At 35.3% G+C, this 22236-nt stretch overlaps 1 protein-coding gene across 2 annotated transcripts in view; it reads left to right on the forward strand.

Annotated features, from left to right (window-relative positions):
* The window catches only part of LOC6033089 (AP-1 complex subunit gamma-1), a 109262-nt gene that overhangs the window by 84643 nt on the left and 2383 nt on the right, over positions 1 to 22236 (forward strand). Inside the window, exons 3-8 of one of the 2 annotated variants that reach the window (XM_038260492.1) lie at positions 9271 to 9338; positions 11610 to 11751; positions 11845 to 12033; positions 12095 to 13052; positions 13112 to 13310; positions 13376 to 13496. In XM_038260492.1, the coding sequence (XP_038116420.1) occupies positions 9271 to 9338; positions 11610 to 11751; positions 11845 to 12033; positions 12095 to 13052; positions 13112 to 13310; positions 13376 to 13496 (1677 nt within the window). Of the gene's footprint in view, positions 1 to 9270; positions 9339 to 11609; positions 11752 to 11839; positions 12034 to 12094; positions 13053 to 13111; positions 13311 to 13375; positions 13497 to 22236 lie in introns of those variants that run through there. The other variant, XM_038260493.1, reaches the window with a different exon arrangement.

Raw genomic sequence — 22236 nt, forward strand, 5'->3', positions numbered from 1 at the left:
CAATATTCGAAGCATCAAAAAATAAGATTATTAAAACATAATTTATTGAAATGATTGAAAATTATTTTTGAATATCTTTATTTAAAAATGATAAAAATGTTTTTTTATAATTTAAGGATTTTTAGTTGTAATTATTTTATATTTTTATGTATTTAATTTTTTCATTTTTGGAATTTCTGATTTTTTTGAAATTATCATGTGTAATTATTATCTTAAATTTTTGTTTTAAAAGTAAAGAATACTTTATGTAAGAATTCTTAAATCAATTAAATTTTTCCTGTAAATCAAATCTTAGTCTGAATTTTGCTACAAGAACTATATTTTACTTTCAAACGAAAATTCAAAAAAATGCCCTGTAGTACGGAGACTCTTAAAACTCCATACAAAAAAATCTCAAGGAACGGTCAAGAAAAGGTTTACGAAAAGACTTCTCTTAAGCGGTACGCAGCTGAAAAGGAACAGAAACAAAAAGCGTCGTTTGATATTTCTTCGGGAGCAATATGTGTTGATGAGATTTTGATTTGTTTATTTGGATGCGACTGAAAATAACGTTTGAAAATAATGTTTTCGCTTAAATAATATTGAAGAATTGCCTCATGAAGCTGACTATCAACACGCTGAATCTTAAAATGCTGAAATAAGGGAAAAGCCATTACAAAAATCACTTAATTTTCTGGTAAATATAAATTAATTTAGGAATACTAGAATTCAAACATAAAAATATTTAAAGCATCCAAAAATTAAGATTGAAAAAACATAATTTATTGGATTTTGAATAACTTAATTTTAAAACATTAAAAAAATTTAAATTTTAAAACATTAAAAACATTTAAAACATATTTTTTTTAGTTTAGGATTTCTTAAGTATCAATTATTTTATTAATTTTTCAGTTTTAGATTTTTTAATTTTTGGAATTTCAGATTTTTTGATATTATTCTGTTGAATTGTTATCTTAAATTTTTTATGTTTTTATTATTTTTATTTTTGATTTCTGGCATTTCTTTGTCTTATACCAAAAAAATTTAAATCAAAAATTATGAAAATTTAGAAATTTGAAAGTGTAAAATTTTTAAATCTTCAATTAGCCGTTGCGAATATTATTCTGAAGTTTATGTCACTAAACTCTGACCAAAGTTGAGAGGGTTACAAATCAAAACTACAAGCTATGGTTTTATTATTTTAAAAGTGTTCAAAACACACTTTAAATCAGTACAGTTGTTTTGCATCATTAGTTTTCAAAATATCTAGCTGATGACGAAATCCTTTTTTCGTGAGAAAAAACTTTCCGCGGTTCCGCGACATGTTACAAAAATTCTAAATAATTTTAAACGAGCCCAAACATGTCGTATATGATTATCAAAGCAGGAAAAACATTTCAAATTTGTTTTCCGGACCGACCTGGTCGCTGGTCCTAAAAAGACTTAATCGAAATAAGTTATTTCCATTAAAATTGTGAAGCTATTTTTTTTTTAAATATTGTATTTGCTCTCTGTTTTTTGGTCCATTCTGAAAAGGTGGCAACATAAACTTTGGAAAATTGGAAAATATTTACAATTGATATTCAGAAATAAGAAATTATAAAAAAAATAATAAAGAAATTTTAAAATTTTCAAAATTCTAATCTGTAAAATCCAAAAAATAGAAATTAAATAGTTTAAAAATAAATTATTTATCAGAAATTATATAATTTGAAAGTGATGTTTAATTAATTTAATTTCAGAGTTTTTGAATCCAAGCTTAAATTTTTTTAACGTTTTGAATATTTTTATCATTTTATTTCTTCCATTAAAAATCGCAAACTCATGCACAAAGTGAAAATTAGTTGATAATAAGTATTCACTTAGTTGATCTTCCGATTTTTGATATATTAAATAAAAATTGGAGATTGGCCACGGTGGAAACTAAAAAATGTGACCAAAAGAAAGCATTTTGGACGAGTGGTTTCGGAAAAAAGGTTTACGAAAAAGTAATAAAAAAAGTACACACAGATATTTCTCAAGCATTTTTCTTTAAGGTCTTAGATATGTAACTATCCATATTCTTAAAACCAAAACGATAAAATTAGAATTGTATTTCTGATAATAGCCAAAATTCACTCAAATGTTTTTCATATTAAATGCTTTCGTTTTTGAAAACAAAATCTAAATATTTTTGAGAAATTATGATAAATTTTGAAAAATGTAGAGAAAAAACATGTATTAACAGTTTAAAGGTTTTAATGCAAATAAAGGAGGACTATTAATTTTACAACCCAAATTCGACTAGCCGATGCCTCGATTATCCAAAGTTTCGATTATCCGAAGTTCGAAGGACTTCGGATAACCGAATCAGGAACAAATGAAATCGGCATGTTTTATTTGCTTGTTTTTAACATCAAATTCGGCATCTGTTTTTTTAATGGTCCAATACACCAAGTTTTTGCTTTTTGGGTGTTTTTAATACCCCTGACGGTTTCAAAAGCACCCAAAAAGCAAAAACTGGAAATTTGGTTTATTAGACCTTTAAAAAAAAACACCAGAAATATTTCTTGACCTCCATTTTGACCGCCACATTGAATCCAAAAATTCTAAATTATTTTATGGTTCTTCAGGGGTCATACTTAAGTTCTACAATCAAAAATAAGACAACAAGATTTTTGCTGTCCCTATTCAGACTGTAGTCCCGATTCGCCCCAGATGACGGTAATTATTTCTATGTAGCCCCTTAGAGCAGTCCGCTCGGAAATTGCTATTTTCGAAGGTTAATAACTTTTTAGCAAAAAACCCAAAAAAATAAGGTGTCTTCGGGAAAGTTTTTCCAAATTTAAAGAAGATATTAGTTCTGAAAATTGATAAGAACTGGATAGTTATTGCGCCTTCCATTGGTCAAAAACTGAAACAGTTGCTTTTCTCCATACAATTTGACGATTTTGCCCAAACTTGGTGATCAGTGGTCAGAAAAAGCTCAAATTTTGGAACTTAGGCTAGTGATGCGTAAATCTTTGATTTCAGGGGATAGCCCCAAGTAAGCCCAGATTTGGACCATCCTAACCAATGTAATGCTAAAACTACAAGATAAATGAGATGTTACTGAATGGAACAATGTTCAAATCTGCAGCTCAATTTTTAAATATCCAAATTTTGGATCCATAATCTACAAAACTGAGCCCGGCAATGGACAGGCAAATTACTTAGTTTGATCAATCAATTCTTGATTCTCTATCTTACAAATTATTTCTGGGAAGAGAACACACAATCATTGATTTAAGATTTTTTTAAGGTAGTTCAATTTAAAAAAAATGGAAAAAATTTCGGGGGGGGCTGCAGCCCGGAAGCCCCCCCCCTGGCTACGGGCCTGGTTGCAACTATTTGAGCAAAAGACTTTCTTTTAGAGGTTGCATTTTATATAAAATTATCCTAGGAGTTCAAAAAAATCAAAATTTGAACTTTTAAATCAGGGCTGTGGAGTCGGAGCCGGAGTCGGCTAAATTTTATTAGCTAGAGTCGAAGTCGGAGTCGGAGCCGAAAATTTCTGATAACCCGGAGTTGGAGTCGGAGTTATGTTAAATTCAACAAAAATTATGTTTATTTTTTATTTTTTAGTATTTGCTATAAACAGATTAATTTACAAAACTTCTTATATTTTTAATTTTTTATATTTTTAAAATATTTTCTAGGTCACGGATATTTGAAAAGGACCCCTTAAGCGTCTTTACCACGAAGAATTTTTTAGATACATTGATTTGTAATACAGTTGACTCTCTAGCTGTCGATCTTCTCGATATCAATATTGCTCCATCTATCGATGAATACTTCAGTCCCTTCAAACTGCATACTTCGATTGGCTTTATTCCTCGATATTTTCTCTTGCTTGAAGGATCTCTTCCTCGACGGTCCCTTGGATTCTGTTTGCTTTAAAAATCTTTTCCGGTTGTCAATATTGTCACTATCTCATGTCTTGCATAGACATTTTTCTTAGCGAAACGAAGCTTTGAAGGGTGTTTGACATTAGTTTGTTTTTGTTTGCTGGACGTTGCCATGATTCTCTCCCATAGCTGGGTACCAAGAAAAACATATTTTCAATCGAGTCTTCATTTTGCATCGTTCTGTAAACTGATGATTCTCTTCCTCGACGGTCCCTTGGATATTGACAACCAGAGAGTCGACTGTAATAAACTTCTTCAGCCTTGGCGTGATGTCCATGTACGTCTTAAAAATTTCAATGGAGCTTTCAAAAACGATTTCGTTTAAAATTGTTATTTTAAAATACAAGGAGACTATGATAGTCACTGTGCTTCTTGTGAATATCAACTTAAAAGTGAGCAAATTGAATTTATATGTTAAATCAATCATTAAGGCCAGCTTTTTAATGATCATTAAAAAAATAACAATTTAATATTTTAGCTTTTAATCAATTTAATGAAAATTTGAGGTTAAGTAAATAAATCCAAATTTACTTATAAAACAGTTCTTCTGAAAATGCCTTCAAAACTGGCGTTTTTTTTATTTCTGTTTCAATAACGTCTAAAACTTGTAAAACTAGAAACTTTTTCCGGTTTTTTCCACTTAAAGAGTTTTTAAATAATCCTATTTATCAATGTTTTTTGAAATAATAGTAAACTTACTTTTGAAATATTTAAAAATATGTGGAGTCGGAGTCGGAATCAACCATTTTTTGAAAGCTGGAGTCGGAGTCGGCTAGAGTTGGTGAGCCGGAGTTGGAGTCGGTTGGATCTGAAAGCCGGAGCCGGAGTCGGAGTCGGAATCGGCTAATCCCAGAAAGCCGGAGTCGGAGTCGCTTGAAATATGACCCGACTCCGCAGCCCTGCTTTAAATAAGCCCTTATATTATATTTTAACGTTTTAAGAATTAAAATTCAGTTTTGACCAAATCCTTATATTTTTATTTTTTTTATTTATCACACTCCATTTTCAAAAAAAAAGTGACTTTCTTCAAAATTCCTGAATTTAATTCTCATTCAAACGATGAACATAGCCTATTATTTTTTTTTAAATACTAAAACATTTGGCTGAAACATAAAACGTATATAAAATTTTGATGAAATTTATTGAAATTATTTTATTAGAATCATTCCTTAGTAACAGTTCAATAGGGCGAATCTGCGTTTGTAAACAAGCAGTCTATCCTCCTCTTACTTGACGTGAACTATCACTTGAGCGAAGGGGATAGACTACTTGTTTACAAATGCAGATTCGCCCTTTTTAAATGTTACTACGGCATTAAAAAAACTCAGTAGGCGGTGTTCATCGTTTGAATGGGAATTAAATCCAGAAATTTTGGAGAAAGTCACTTTTTATTTTACGAAATTGGGTACATCTCTGCTTATATTGAACCAAAATTGATACTTTTATATGGAAATTGTTCAGAAAACTGTTCTCTATAATATGATTGATTCGAAAATGTTTTAAAATATGTTAGTGTTGTATGGCAGAGGATTGAAAAAATAATATTGGGAACCTTTTGGGTAATAAATAGAATTTAAATGAAATACTCTGAGTTCAGCAATGGTTTGAGCTCGAATGTGTATCCGGGCGATTGTTGCTATATTTTCATGGCAAATTGTAAAAGAAAATATTTTTATTTCATCGTTTTGAGGTTTCCAGCTTGGATGTTGGGGTTATTTCAAAGAATGCTAGAAATCTGATAAATTTGGGTTGGAAACTTTTGATTTGAGGTAAAATATGTAATTTAGGGTCGCCTGGGGCACTTACATAATTTCTATCGACTTTTCTGAAGAAAAATCCTATAAAATCGAAAAATCTTTTAAAAAACGCTTCAGTTTCATCAAGCTATGATAGATTTAAGCTCCCTAAACTTGCTCCAATCAACAGAATTTATTTTAAGCGATTTTTCTGGCTATAGAGCAATTCTAGCTCAAATCAGGAATTTTTCTGGTACTTTTGTACCCGACCCTCTCCGATTTCAATGAAACTTTGTAGACATGTAATCTTAGGCCTATATAAGCCATTTTTGTGTATATAGAGCCAATAGTACTCGAAAATAACATTTGAGAAGGGCGTAAGGTATTTAAATATTTTTTGTATTTTGTAATTTAAAAATTACTGTATCTCGAAGCCGTTGCGTCGTATCAAAAAGTGGTCGAAGACAAACTTGTAGAAAATTGAACGGGCTTTCTGAAAAAAAATACACTAAAACAAAAATACACGCCACTTCTATGAGATTTTTAGATTTTTAAGTCAAAAACTTAAATTTAAAGGTGATGTCACGATTTTTTTTAATGTAAAATTGTCTGGAGAATCGATTCCCACTACCGGTTTACAAAAAATTTGACCTTCAGACCACTTTTCAAAAACAGTTTTAATGATTTTTTGTATTTTTTTAGAAGAGACAAACCATCCTGCATTTTTCGTGAGTGCTTTGGTTATATTTTAAGCTATTTCCTCAAAAATTTTGAACGAAAAAAATCGTGACATCACCTTTAAATTTAAGTTTTAGACATAAAAATTAAAAAATCTCATAGATGTAGCGTGTATTTTTGTTTCAGTGTTTTTTTTTTTTTTTATTTTTCAGAGAGTCCGTCCAATTTTCTACAAGTTTGTCTTAGACCCCTTTATAATAAGACGCAACGGCTTCGTGACACAGTAATTTTTAAATTGCAAAATACAAAAATATTTAAATACCTTACGCCCTTCTCAAATGTTATGGCTTATATAGGCCTAGGATAACATGTCTACAAAGTTTCATTGAAAATTGAGAGGGTCGGGTACAAAAGAACCAGAAAAAATCCTGATTTGAGCTGGAATTGCTCTATAAATAAATTTGGAATTTTCTATAATTTTAATTACTCCATTCAAATTCCACAAAATTCATGTCTGTCGTCTGGATCGTGTTCAGGGAGCCCAAATCTATCATACCTTGACAAGAATGGAGCGTTTACTGACATCAAATTTAACAACGTGGATCTGTGTTATAGTATTACGACTATTTTTAAAGTTTGGGTAAACTCACAAAAATATTGCGACAATCAAGAATAGGTCGTTTTTAAAGAATGAAAAATCTCACAAAATTTTTCAGAAGTATGACTTTTTTTAAGAATCGCTCAGGTTTGAAAGATTGGAAAAATACTCACCAAAAATTAAAATCATCAAGACTAGTTTTTTTCAAGAATAAAAAATATATCAACATATTTTTAGAAGTCTGGTATGTTTGGAAAAATGGTAAAACTCACTTTTTCCAACATTTTTACTCAATATTTTGAAAATTAATTTAAAACGAAACTATTGGCACTACGCCCCCCGGGGCATGGCCTTCCTCTAACGTGGGATTTCTGCTCCAGCGCCTCTGACGAGACAGGAGAAACCGGGACCGACGTTTTACTTCACCATCCGATAGAAGCTCAGTGGATAAGGCGGGAATCGAACCCGCGTCTCATAGCATCATCGGGATTGGCATTAATTTGTAATTATTTAATCAAGTTAGCACTAATCTTAATTTTATTAGCATTCCAAACAAGCAAAAAAAATATTGCATGAAAAATCAGATTTGAAAAAAAATTAAATGAAAATTTCTCAAACAGCGTTGAAAACAACAGCTGGCCTCACCAGCTTCCTTCAACACCGTGGGTTTTGTACGACAACAACAATCGTAAGCAACGTCAAACCATCAAAATGTCAAATCAATGTGGTGTAAAAAGAGGTGGCGATGTTTTGATCGAAAACAATCGTTAATATCTCGTTAATTTGTTGATTTCGGCAGTTCATTAATTAAATTTTTACTATTGTCGCGCCCCTCGGTTTGTTGTCGCGGAAAATGCAAAACAGTCTCAGCTGTCAAAATGCTTATACGCCCTTTTCAAACGTTGCGCCAGAATCATTCAAACCCGGAAACTCCATCCAAAATGTCTGACCCCACCGTCCATTTCCATTGATTTTTTTTTAAACTGTTTCCAACTTTTAATCTCGCTTTCGATTGGCCTCGGATCGCTGACGCGGAAGCTTTCACCACCCCCTGAACCCCCACTCGAAAGCTAATCCATTATGCATGAGGTGGAGGCTACGGAGCCGAGCCGGGTCGATATTTTCCCGGCTCAGCTGCTGACTATCAATTAAATGGAAACCGTTTTTCTGCGCGATGCTCCCCGATCCAGATTGATTCCCCATTAATTTATTTGAAACGCAAAACAACAACACACGTTTAATCCACATCAGTTGACAGAATCAATCATACAGAAGGTGATGGGAGTGAGGGTGCTTGAAATAAAATTTGTTTGGACTGAGGGGTAGGTCGATTGGCAATTTTAAGATTTTTGAAGCAAAGAGAAAAGAAAGTTAAAAAAACTAACATTACAAAATAATAAATAAAATTGTTAGAAAAAACATTTATTTATTAAACTAATTAATAAGTGTCCCACCCCTCGCTCCTCAAACATGTTCAAAAGGTCCTTCAGGAGGATGAGTTCCTGATACTCATTAGGGGGACGATAACCCACCCATAAGGTAAATTGACATTTGGGTCAACATGGGTACCCCCCGCTAACCACACGACTTACCCCTCCCGGAAAACCCTTATGATTTGTGACCACTGCAGCTTACCCCCCTAAGATCCAACTCCGCAGGACGAGGGGCAACGATGCGTATAATTAAATGACAGCGACCAGAGCAGGAGGGGACTGTCAATTAGATAATGATTAATGGCCTGTCTCCTGCTGTGGTGACCCACACTACTGATACAGGTTGCCCTTTGCTGGGGAGTCACCGCAAACTAACTTTACTTTTTGTTTATTCCAAGAATAAACTGCCCCAGTGTCCATCCCCTCGCGCTTGTCATCGAATTACTCTCGTCGGATGAGGGGACAGATTTTCCACTTCACTCAAGTCTACAGCCTCCGATAATCTCAAGTGCCTTTTCCAAGATGTGGTTTTCCAGATTTTGGAGGGCTTTCGTAATATTTATTGCTGAATGTGACCTAAACCGGGCTGGAGTGTGGGATTATTGGACGGTTTGGGATAAAAGAAAAAAAATGCTCAAATTCTTACGGGAGAGTAGATAAATCGTGAGCATTTATTTCCAGCAAATAAAATGCTAAAAGCCAACTTCCAGTAGATTTGTGACGTAAAATACGTCAAGCTTATGGTGATGAGGGGAAACGCATTAAAAAAAAGCAAATCAGTTGGAAGTCACATCAAATTGGATTAACTGCCATTTTATCTACATCAATCATCAGTAACATCAATCTAAACGTTGACGCATCATGTGATTTCAACATGCAACATTATCTCATAGTTTTTATTCTCTTTCTCCCACTTACAGATATAGCCCAGGGCTCACAATCAACAATATCAAACAAGTGATCAATGAAACGATAGAAACCAATATTCGTAAGTATTTTGCGTAAAAATTTAGTCTTTTTTGTCTTTTTTGTCTTTTTTGTATTTTTTGTCTTTTTTGTCTTTTTTGTCTTTTTTGTCTTTTTTGTCTTTTTTGTCTTTTTTGTCTTTTTTGTCTTTTTTGTCTTTTTTGTCTTTTTTGTCTTTTTTGTCTTTTTTGTCTTTTTTGTCTTTTTGTCTTTTTTGTTTTTGTCTTTTTGTCTTTTTGTCTTTTTGTCTTTTTGTCTTTTTGTCTTTTTGTCTTTTTGTCTTTTTGTCTTTTTGTCTTTTTGTCTTTTTGTCTTTTTGTCTTTTTGTCTTTTTGTCTTTTTGTCTTTTTGTCTTTTTGTCTTTTTGTCTTTTTGTCTTTTTGTCTTTTTGTCTTTTTGTCTTTTTGTCTTTTTTGTCTTTTTGTCTTTTTGTCTTTTTGTCTTTTTGTCTTTTTGTCTTTTTGTCTTTTTGTCTTTTTGTCTTTTTGTCTTTTTGTCTTTTTGTCTTTTTGTCTTTTTGTCTTTTTGTCTTTTTGTCTTTTTGTCTTTTTGTCTTTTTGTCTTTTTGTCTTTTTGTCTTTTTGTCTTTTTTTTGTCTTTTTGTCTTTTTGTCTTTTTAGTTTTTAGTTTTTAGTTTTTAGTTTTTAGTTTTTAGTTTTAGTTTTTAGTTTTTAGTTTTAGTTTTTAGTTTTTAGTTTTTAGTTTTTAGTTTTTAGTTTTTAGTTTTTAGTTTTTAGTTTTTAGTTTTTAGTTTTTAGTTTTTAGTTTTTAGTTTTTAGTTTTTAGTTTTTAGTTTTTAGTTTTTAGTTTTTAGTTTTTAGTTTTTAGTTTTTAGTTTTTAGTTTTTAGTTTTTAGTTTTTAGTTTTTAGTTTTTAGTTTTTAGTTTTTAGTTTTTAGTTTTTAGTTTTTAGTTTTTAGTTTTTAGTTTTTAGTTTTTAGTTTTTAGTTTTTAGTTTTTAGTTTTTAGTTTTAGTTTTTAGTTTTTAGTTTTAGTTTTTAGTTTTTAGTTTTTAGTTTTTAGTTTTTAGTTTTTAGTTTTTAGTTTTTAGTTTTTAGTTTTTAGTTTTTAGTTTTTAGTTTTTAGTTTTTAGTTTTTAGTTTTTAGTTTTTAGTTTTTAGTTTTTAGTTTTTAGTTTTTAGTTTTTAGTTTTTAGTTTTTAGTTTTTAGTTTTTAGTTTTTAGTTTTTAGTTTTTAGTTTTTAGTTTTAGTTTTTAGTTTTTAGTTTTTAGTTTTTAGTTTTTAGTTTTTAGTTTTAGTTTTTAGTTTTTAGTTTTTAGTTTTTAGTTTTTAGTTTTTAGTTTTTAGTTTTTAGTTTTTAGTTTTTAGTTTTTAGTTTTTAGTTTTTAGTTTTTAGTTTTTAGTTTTTAGTTTTTAGTTTTTAGTTTTTAGTTTTTAGTTTTTAGTTTTTAGTTTTTAGTTTTTAGTTTTTAGTTTTTAGTTTTTAGTTTTTAGTTTTTAGTTTTTAGTTTTTAGTTTTTAGTTTTTAGTTTTTAGTTTTTAGTTTTTAGTTTTTAGTTTTTAGTTTTTAGTTTTTAGTTTTTAGTTTTTAGTTTTTAGTTTTTAGTTTTTAGTTTTTAGTTTTTAGTTTTTAGTTTTTAGTTTTTAGTTTTTAGTTTTTAGTTTTTAGTTTTTAGTTTTTAGTTTTTAGTTTTTAGTTTTAGTTTTTAGTTTTTAGTTTTTAGTTTTTAGTTTTTAGTTTTTAGTTTTTAGTTTTTAGTTTTTAGTTTTTAGTTTTTAGTTTTTAGTTTTTAGTTTTTAGTTTTTAGTTTTTAGTTTTTAGTTTTTAGTTTTTAGTTTTAGTTTTTAGTTTTTAGTTTTTAGTTTTTAGTTTTTAGTTTTTAGTTTTTAGTTTTTAGTTTTTAGTTTTTAGTTTTTAGTTTTTAGTTTTTAGTTTTTAGTTTTTAGTTTTTAGTTTTTAGTTTTTAGTTTTTAGTTTTTAGTTTTTAGTTTTTAGTTTTTAGTTTTTAGTTTTTAGTTTTTAGTTTTTAGTTTTTAGTTTTTAGTTTTTAGTTTTTAGTTTTTAGTTTTTAGTTTTTAGTTTTTAGTTTTAGTTTTTAGTTTTTAGTTTTTAGTTTTTAGTTTTTAGTTTTTAGTTTTTAGTTTTTAGTTTTTAGTTTTTAGTTTTTAGTTTTTAGTTTTTAGTTTTTAGTTTTTAGTTTTTAGTTTTTAGTTTTTAGTTTTTAGTTTTTAGTTTTTAGTTTTTAGTTTTTAGTTTTTAGTTTTTAGTTTTTACCTACATCTCAGAAAAGTAGACTCAACTTCAACCTACCCTCTTCTTCTCTTCCCCACAGTAAGAAAGCCTTCGCCGACGCGCCTTCGCGAGCTCATCCGCAATATTCGCGCCTCCCGAACCGCGGCCGAGGAGCGTGCCGTCGTCAACACCGAATGTGCCTATATCCGGAGTACGTTTCGCGAGACGGACTGCATCTGGAAGTGAGTAGTACACCATTCCCTTTCCCATTTTTTCCCCATTTCTTGTTTCTTAGTTCCAAATTGATGTGTGTAACACTTTACAAATAAGTGCAGATGCCGAAACATGGCCAAACTGCTCTACATTCACATGCTAGGCTACCCGGCCCACTTTGGCCAGATGGAAGCGCTCAAGCTGGCCGCCAGCCCCAAGTACACGGACAAACGGATCGGCTACCTCGGGGCGATGCTGCTGCTGGACGAGCGGGCCGACATACACGTGCTGCTTACGAATTGTCTCAAAAAGTAAGTTGTTGAAATGTCTTGAACTCTACAGATCGTTAAAATGCTTCTCGAATCTTCCCAGTGACCTCAACAGCTCGACGCAGTTCATCGTGGGGACGGCGCTGTGTACGCTGGCCGCGATCGCTTCGCCCGAGATGGCGCACGATTTGGCCCACGAGATTGAGCGACTGATCGCATCCTCGAACACGTTCCTGCGCAAAAAAGCGATCCTGTGTGCCTTCCGGATGGTCCGCCGAGTGCCTGAGCTGATGGACGAGTACATGCCCAAGTGTGCGGCCTTCCTGAACGACAAAAACCACGGCATTCTGGTGTCCACGATCACGCTGGTGACGGAGATGTGCGAGCAGAGTCCGGTCGTGCTGAACTACTTCAAGTCGTCGATTCCGACGTTGGTGCGGATGCTCAAGACGCTGATCGTGAGCGGCTATTCGCCGGAGCACGTGGTCAACGGCGTCAGCGATCCGTTCCTGCAGGTCAAGATCCTACGACTGTTGCGGATCTTGGGCCACGGCGATCCGGACCAGTCGGAGATCATGAACGACGTGCTGGCCCAGGTCGCGACCAACACCGAAACGAACAAAAACGCTGGCAACGCGATTCTGTACGAAACCGTGCTCACGATCATGAACGTCGAGTCGGAAAACAGCTTGCGCGTCCTGGCCGTCAACATCCTGGGACGGTTCCTGCTCAACAGCGACAAAAACATCCGCTACGTGGGTCTGCTGACGCTGGTCCGAACCGTCCAGCGGGACATGACGGCCGTCCAGCGCCACCGTATCACAATCCTCGAGTGCCTTACCGATGCGGACAGCTCGATCCAAAAGTGCGCCATGGAACTCTCCTTCTCGCTGGTCAATGCCCAAAGCATCGAAATGATCGTGCGCGAACTGCTCAAATATCTGGCCACGGCCGACGCCGACATGAAGAGCATCTGCAGCAGCAAGATCGTCAGTGCCGCCGAACTGTACTCCCCGTCCGTTCACTGGCATCTGGACGTCCTTCTTAAAGTCCTAACCATCGTAAGTACACTCTAAAAATCTATAAAAGGAAACCTCAATAAATAGTCAACTTCAAACAGACGGGCAACAACATCCGGGACGACGTAATTTCCTCCACGATCCAGCTGATTTCGAACGCACCCCGTGAAGAACAGAGCTTCATCAGCGGCAAGATGTGGGAAGCGATCACCAACATGAACCAGCTCGAGAACCGCCAGCCGCTGGTGCAGGTCGCCGTTTGGACGCTCGGCGAGTACGGCGAGGCGGGCCACTTCGATGGTGAGTTTCTCTTTCAGCCTTGTCAAATCGAAAAATCGAATGAGTCTCTGTATGTAATTCCACAGAGGACGAACTGATCGAGCACTACCGGCAGCTGCTGTGGGCGCCCCAGCTGTCCATCACCACCAAGCAGTACATTTTGGTGTCGCTGGCGAAAATCAGCGTGCGGATGGAGCACTGCACGGCGTAAGTACGAGCCGCTTGAACGTGCACAACATTCAGCATTTCAAATTGTCCAAATGACCAAATTGTCCAAAATTAACAAAATGACCAAAATGAACTAAATGAGCAAAATAACAAAAATTACCAAATTACCAAAATGGCCAAAATTACCACAATGACTAAAATTACCAAAATGACAAAAATGACTAAAATGACTATAATGGCCAAATGACCAAAATCACCAAAATGATAAACATGACCAAAATTACCAAAATGAGCTAGGGACCATCCACAAACCACGTGGACACTTTTTGAGAATCTCAAACCCCCTACCCCCTCGTGGACAATTGTCCATACAAAAAAACTTTTTTGTATGGAGCGTGGCCAAAAACCCAAATAACCAAATGACCAAAACGACAAAAATGAAAAAATACCAAATTTTTCAAATACTGCTAAAATTACCAAAATGGCCATAATTGCCAAAATGACTAAAAATACCAAATGACAAAAATTACCAAAATGACAAAAGCATGAGCATGAGCATGAGAGACCACCCATGGTTGTCCTTCTCCGTTGCTGAACAGGACCATAATATCCCATCAGCACAACCGGTCACACGCTTCAACGATCAAATGATGTTTCCCTTATCAACAGCATGCATGAATGCGCTGAAAAGATACGATCATCAAAACTAGAGCCGGTGCGAATAGGAAACAGTCGTTGGCCACCAACGGCGCCCGCCATGTCAGTTTGTAGATCTCGAGGGAATGGAACGGGAATGTTAGTTAGCACAGGCTGCTACCAAGGGTGGGTTCTATACGATATCCACACCCCCGCGTGTGCCGGAAAACTACTTCTACTTGGGATTTTGTTAGTGGGTAAGGGTAATGGCCAGGATTCAACATAGAGGATGATGATGCGACCCAATAATCAATAAATTTTGTTTAATGGTGTGATGTATTATGCATTCTCAAGGCAAACAGTCGGAGTATGCGGATGAGACTATTCCCGGTTATTTGGTGTTGAGTTTAGCATAAATGATTTAATCTTAGACAGCCGGCTGTGGAAAGATAAAACCAACTAAAATGCGAAAACGTGAAACCGCCCGGATCGAAATACACGCACAATCGGGGGGACAACAAAGACGGAAACGGCAACGAAAATCCTGCGCGAGGACCGCGACGCACACCGTTCAAATTCTCCAAATCAACTGTCAAACATCCCGAAACCGCCCGGATCGAAATACACACACAATCGGGGGGACAACAAAGACGGAAACGGTAACGAAAATCCTGCGCGAGGACCGCGACGCACACCGTTCAAATTCTTCAACGCCCAAAAATTACCAAAATGACAAAAATTGCCAAAATGCCCAAGTAACCAAAATTATCAAGCATGAGCATGAGCATGAGCATGAGCATGAGCATGAGCATGAGCATGAGCATGAGCATGAGCATGGTTGACTGCCAATGAGCTGCTACTCCGTTATTGACGGATCAGCTGAAGTTACACAATGAACCAACAGATGATTAGTGGGAGCTAATCATCCTCACTGTATAACCCCTGATGATCTCTGCTTCAAGTCAATACCGGCGCCCCCCCAAGGAGATGCAGTTCAACAAAGGTAGGAATGTTAGTCCGATAGTTGAAGTTGCAGACTCATCAGACACAGAGTTTGTCGCTCTATACCTGTTGACACCGCATGAGACCGTTGAATCCACAGCATCTCCTTCAAGCATCACGGGAAGTGGGGAATTGTGTTAGTAGGGGAAGGAAAGGGAAGGTCAGGATTCATCTTGGTAGATGATATGACCAGAAAGTGAAACATAATCGTTGCCTTCCGAGCTACGACGCTATAAGAAGGACTTTTCACATCTTACCGCCGGCGTGCCATCCGAGCAACGATGCTATGGGAAGGACTTTCAAAATTAAATGTTATTGTATTTATCGATTTATTCGGCGACGTGCAATTTTAAATAGATCAGGGAAACATAATCGTTGCCTTCTGAGCTACGACGCTATGAGAAGGACTTATCAATTCCTCAATCGCGATTTTTCACATCTACCGCCGTCGTGCCATCCGAGCAACGATGCTATGGGAAGGACTTTCAAAATTAAATGTTATTGTATTTATCGATTTATTCGGCGACGTGCAATTTTAAATAGATCAGGGAAACATAATCGTTGCCTTCCGAGCTACGACGCTATGAGAAGGAACAAAATGAGCAAAATGACAAAAATGACCAATTGACCAAAAATACCCAAATGACCAAAACGACCTCAATGACCAAAATGTTATTGTATTTATCGATTTATTCGGCGACGTGCAATTTTAAATAGATCAGGGAAACATAATCGTTGCCTTCTGAGCTACGACGCTATGAGAAGGACTTATCAATTCCTCAATCGCGATTTTTCACATCTACCGCCGTCGTGCCATCCGAGCAACGATGCTATGGGAAGGACTTTCAAAATTAAATGTTATTGTATTTATCGATTTATTCGGCGACGTGCAATTTTAAATAGATCAGGGAAACATAATCGTTGCCTTCCGAGCTACGACGCTATGAGAAGGACTTATCAATTCCTCAATCGCGATTTTTCACTTCTACCGCCGGCGTACCATCCGAGCAACGATGCTATGGGAAGGACTTTCAAAATTAAATGTTATTGTATTTATCGATTTATTCGGCGACGTGCAATTTTAAATAGATCAGGGAAACATAATCGTTGCCTTCCGAGCTACGACGCTATGAGAAGGACTTATCAATTCCTCAATCGCGATTTTCCACTTCTACCGCCGTCGTGCCATCCGAGCAACGATGCTATGGGAAGGGCTTCCAAAACTAAATGAAAGTGAATATACACACGACGACGTGAATCCCTTTTTCAATGAAATCCAGAAATCTCCACCACTTTCTCGCGGATTCTCGCGCGCGACGTCACACACCGATCCCCCCGACGAACACCACACGACTGATGGCCCAACTTCCAAGGCCTCGACGCGAACTTCTTTTCAATGGTTCCAGAATCTTCCACCACTTTCTCGCGGATTCTCGCGCGCGACGTCACACACCGATCCCCCCGACGAACACCACACGACTGATGGCCCAACTTCCAAGGCCTCGACGCGAACTTCTTTTCAATGATTCCAGAATCTTCCACAACTTTCTCGCGGATTCTCGCGCGCGACGTCACACACCGATCCCCCCGACGAACACCACACGACTGATGGCCCAACTTCCAAGGCCTCGACGCGAACTTCTTTTCAATGATTCCAGAATCTTCCACCACTTTCTCGCGGATTCTCGCGCGCGACGTCACACACCGATCCCCCCGACGAACACCACACGACTCTGCCCAAGTAACCAAAATTATCAAAATGATAAACATGATTAAAATTACTAAATGAGCAAAAATGACCAAATGACTAAATGTCCAAAATGTCCAAAATTACTAAAATGACCAAAATGAACAAAATGTCCAAAATGGCCAATATGACCAAAATGTCCAAATGACAAAAATGACCAAAAGATCAAAATGACAAACATAAAAAAATTGCCATTTTTTTCAAAAAATACTAAAATTACCAAATTACCAATTTACCAAAATTGCCAAAATGACAAAAATTACCAAATGACAAAAAATACCTAAATGAACAAAATGCTAAAAATGACCAAAGTAACCAAAATGTCCAAAATGTTCAAAATTACCAAAATTAACAAAATGAACAAAATGACTAAAATAAGTAAACTGACAAAAATGGTCAAATGACCAAAATGAAAAAAATACCAAAATCACCAAAATGAACCAAATGACTAAAATAACAAAGATGACCAAAATAAGCAAAATGGCAAAAATTACCAAATGACCAAATGACCTAAATGTCCAAAATGAACAAACTAACCAAAATTACCAAAATGACTAAAATGATCGAAATGACCAAAATTGCCAAAATGACCAAAATGAGTAAAATGACATAAATGACCAAAATAAACAAAATTACCAAAATAACCAAAAATACCAAAATGAACAAAACAAGTAAAATGATCAAAATGACAAAAAAGAAAAAAAATACCAAAATCACCAAAATGAACCAAATGACCAAAATAAAAAAAATGACCAAAATAAGCAAAATGGCAAAAATCACCAAATCACCAATTGACCAAAATTTCCAAAATGACTAAAATGATCAAAATCACCAAAATTGCCAAAATTAACAAAATAACCAAAATGACTATTTTGGCCAATATCGCCAAAATCACCAAAATTACCAAAATAACTTAAAATGATCAAATCTCGGTCGAGTTTTCAAAAAGCCGTAAGAGCCACCGTGATCTCCAACACTAATTTTCGTTTCTCTCCAAATTGAATCAAAAATAAATAAATTTTTAGTTTAGGGGACTTGAGACGTGTAGATGAACAATCTTAAGCATTATTGAAATCATTTTTCTGTAGGTAGGTCGAGTACCGATTAAAAAGGGTTTTGTTTACCAATGGCTCTTACGTCCTTTTGAAAACTTATCCGAGAAATGACCAAAATGAAATGACCAAAACGACCTAAATGACCAAAATGGCCAAAATCACCAAAATGACCCAAATGACCCAAATGACCAAAATGACCAAAAAGATCAAAAAGATCAAAATTATCCAAATCACAAAAATGACCAAAATGAACAAAATGAGCAAAATGACAAAAATGACCAATTGACCAAAAATACCCAAATGACCAAAACGACCTCAATGACCAAAATGACCAAAATGACTCAAATGACCAAAATAACTAAAATGTTCAAATGACCAAAATAACCTTAATGACCAAAATGATCCAAATGACCCAAATGACCAAAATGACCCAAAATGACCAAAATGAACAAAATGACCATAAAGATCAAAATGAGCAAAATGACAAAAATGACCAAATGACCAAAATGACCCAAATGACCAAAACGACCTCAATGACCAAAATGACCAAAATGACTCAAATGACCAAAATAACTAAAATGTTCAAATGACCAAAATAACCTTAATGACCAAAATGATCCAAATGACCCAAATGACCAAAATGACCCAAAATGACCAAAATGACCAAAATGACCAAAAAGATCAAAATTATCAAAATCACAAAAATGACCAAAATGAACAAAATGAGCAAAATGACAAAAATGACCAATTGACCAAATGGCCAAAACGAACTCAATGACCGAAATGACCAAAATGACTCAAATGACCAAAATAACTACAATGTTCAAATGACCAAAATAACCTTGATGACCAAAATGACCCAAATGACCCAAATGACCCAAATGTCCAAAATGACCCAAATGACCAAAATGAACAAAATGACCATAAAGATCAAAATTATCCAAATCACAAAAATGACCAAAATGAACAAAATGAGCAAAATGACAAAAATGACCAATTGACCAAAAATACCCAAATGACCAAAACGACCTCAATGACCAAAATGACCAAAATGACTCAAATGACCAAAATGACTCAAATGACCAAAATAACTAAAATGTTCAAATAACCAAAATAACCTTAATGACCAAAATGATCCAAATGACCCAAATGACCAAAATGACCCAAAATGACCAAAATGAACAAAATGACCATAAAGATCAAAATTATCAAAATCACAAAAATGACCAATTGACCAAAAAGACCCAAATGACCAAAACGACCTCAATGACCAAAATGACCAAAATGACTCAAATGACCAAAATAACTAAAATGTTCAAATGACCAAAATAACCTTAATGACCAAAATGATCCAAATGACCCAAATGACCAAAATGACCCAAAATGACCAAAATGACCAAAATGAACAAAATGACCATAAAGATCAAAATGAGCAAAATGACAAAAATGACCAAATGACCAAAATGACCCAAATGACCAAAACTACCTCAATGATCAAAATGACCAAAATGACTCAAATGACCAAAATAACTAAAATGTTCAAATGACCAAAATAACCTTAATGACCAAAATGATCCAAATGACCCAAATGACCAAAATGACCCAAAATGACCAAAATGACCAAAATGACCAAAAAGATCAAAATTATCAAAATCACAAAAATGACCAAAATGAACAAAATGAGCAAAATGACAAAAATGACCAATTGACCAAATGGCCAAAACGAACTCAATGACCGAAATGACCAAAATGACTCAAATGACCAAAATAACTAAAATGTTCAAATGACCAAAATAACCTTGATGACCAAAATGACCCAAATGACCCAAATGACCCAAATGACCAAAATGACCCAAAATGACCAAAATGAACAAAATGACCATAAAGATCAAAATTATCAAAATCACAAAAATGACCAAAATGAACAAAATGAGCAAAATGACAAAAATGACCAAATGACCAAAATGAACAAAATGACCAAAACGACCTCAATGACCAAAATGACTCAAATGACCAAAATAACTGAAATGTTCAAATGACCAAAATGGCCAAAATTACCAAAATGACCAAAATGACCAAATTGACCCAAATGACCAAAATGACCAAAAAGATCAAAATTATCAAAATCACAAAAATGAACAAAATGAGCAAAATGACAAAAATGACCAATAGACCAAAATGACCCAAATGACCAAAATGACCAAAATGACCAAAATAACCCAAATGACCAAAATGAACAAAATTACCATAAAGATCAAAATTATCAAAATCACAAAAATGACCAAAATGAACAAAATGAGCAAAATGACAAAAATGACCAAAATTACCAAAATTACTCAAATGACCAAAATAACTAAAATATTCAAATGACCAAAATAATCTTAATGACCAAAACGACCCAAATGACCCAAATGACCAAAATAACTAAAATGTTCAAATGACCATAATAACCTTAACACCCAAAAGGCCATGCTCTCTTAGAAACAACATTTTAAAATGTAAAAAATCATATCTCCGGTTGGTTTCAACCAATTTTGATGAAACTTTCAGAGCAGGTCCAGTTTTTAGTATAGTTTCAAATGAACTTTGAGTTGGGTCAGAATTCCGGATTGTTCCGGATTTATCGCAGATTCCCCTTGGGGTACCTTTGTTTTGGCCAGTGGGGTCACTTTATGTTTACTTAATATTTTTCTTTAACAGTATAAAGTTTTAGTGGAAAAACTGAAGTATTATCAAAAACAAATACTCCTATGCGTATATGGCATATGATGACCCCTCCACATAGCCCTGGGACCACCGGAACCGGTTCCGTAGTACAACCGTGGGGGACAAAATCTAGAAGTCACAGAAATATGTCATGCGAATGTCAAAAAACATCTACTGGGTCTGAAAAGTTGATTGCTAACCTTCAAAAGAGTGTCCGAGGCCATCCGGACACTTTGGCCGCCTGGAACCGGTGAACCCGGAACATGGTTCATGGTAGAAAAATGTTATCTGTAATTCCCATAGTGCGACATGTCAAAAAACATCTACTGGCTCTGAAAAGTTGATTGGTATCACACAAATGACTTTCCGAGACCATCCGGACAATTTGGCCACCTGGAACCGGTGAACCCGGAACATGGTTCATGGTAGAAAAATGTGATCTGTAATTCCCATAGTGCGACAAGTCAAAAAACATCTACTGGCTCTGAAAAGTTGATTTGTATCACTCAAATGACTTTTCGAGACCATCCGGACACTTTGGCCAACTGGAACCGGTGAACCCGGAACATGGTTCATGGTAGAAAAATGTTATCTGTAATTCCCATAGTGCGACATGTCAAAAAACATCTACTGGCTCTGAAAAGTTGATTGGTATCACTCAAATGACTTTCCGAGACCATCCGGAACCTTTGGCCACCTGGAACCGGTGAACCCGGAACATGGTTCATGGTAGAAAAATGTGATCTGTAATTCCCATAGTGCGACAAGTCAAAAAACATCTACTGGCTCTGAAAAGTTGATTGCTACCCCTCAAAAGAGTGTCCGAGGCCATCCGGACACTTTGGCCACCTGGAACCGGTGAACCCGGAACATGGTCCATGGTAGAAAAATGTGATCTGTAATTCCCATAGTGCGACATGTCAAAGAACATCAACTGGCTCTGAAAAGTTGATTGGTATCACTCAAATGACTTTTCGAGACCATCCGGACACTTTGGCCAACTGGATATGGTGAACCCGGAACATGGTTCATGGTAGAAAAATGTTATCTGTAATTCCCATAGTGCGACATGTCAAAAAACATCTACTGGCTCTGAAAAGTTGATTGCTACCCCTCAAAAGAGTGTCCGAGGCCATCCGGATCCCGATAAGTGTACTCATACAATGCTAACACATTGTGTAAACTGTGGATAACACTCTTTTGAGGGGTAGCAATCAATTTTTCAGAGCCAGTAGATGTTTTTTGACTTGTCGCACTATGGTAATTACAGATAACATTTTTCTACCATGAACCATGTTCCGGGTTCACCGGTTCCAGGTGGCCAAAGTGTCCGGATGGCTTCGGACACTCTTTTGAGGGGTAGCAATCAATTTTTCAGAGCCAGTAGATGTTTTTTGACTTGTCGCACTATGGGAATTACAGATAACATTTTTCTACCATGAACCATGTTCCGGGTTCACCGGTTCCAGTAGGCCAAATTGTCCGGATGGTCTCGAAAAGTCATTTGAGTGATACCAATCAACTTTTCAGAGCCAGTAGATGTTCTTTGACTTGTCGCACTATGGGAATTACAGATCACATTTTTCTACCATGGACCATGTTCCGGGTTCATCGGTTCCAGGTGGCCAAAGTG

This window comes from Culex quinquefasciatus, chromosome 3, assembly GCF_015732765.1.
Source record: "Culex quinquefasciatus strain JHB chromosome 3, VPISU_Cqui_1.0_pri_paternal, whole genome shotgun sequence".
NCBI classification, from domain to species: Eukaryota; Metazoa; Arthropoda; class Insecta; order Diptera; family Culicidae; genus Culex; species Culex quinquefasciatus.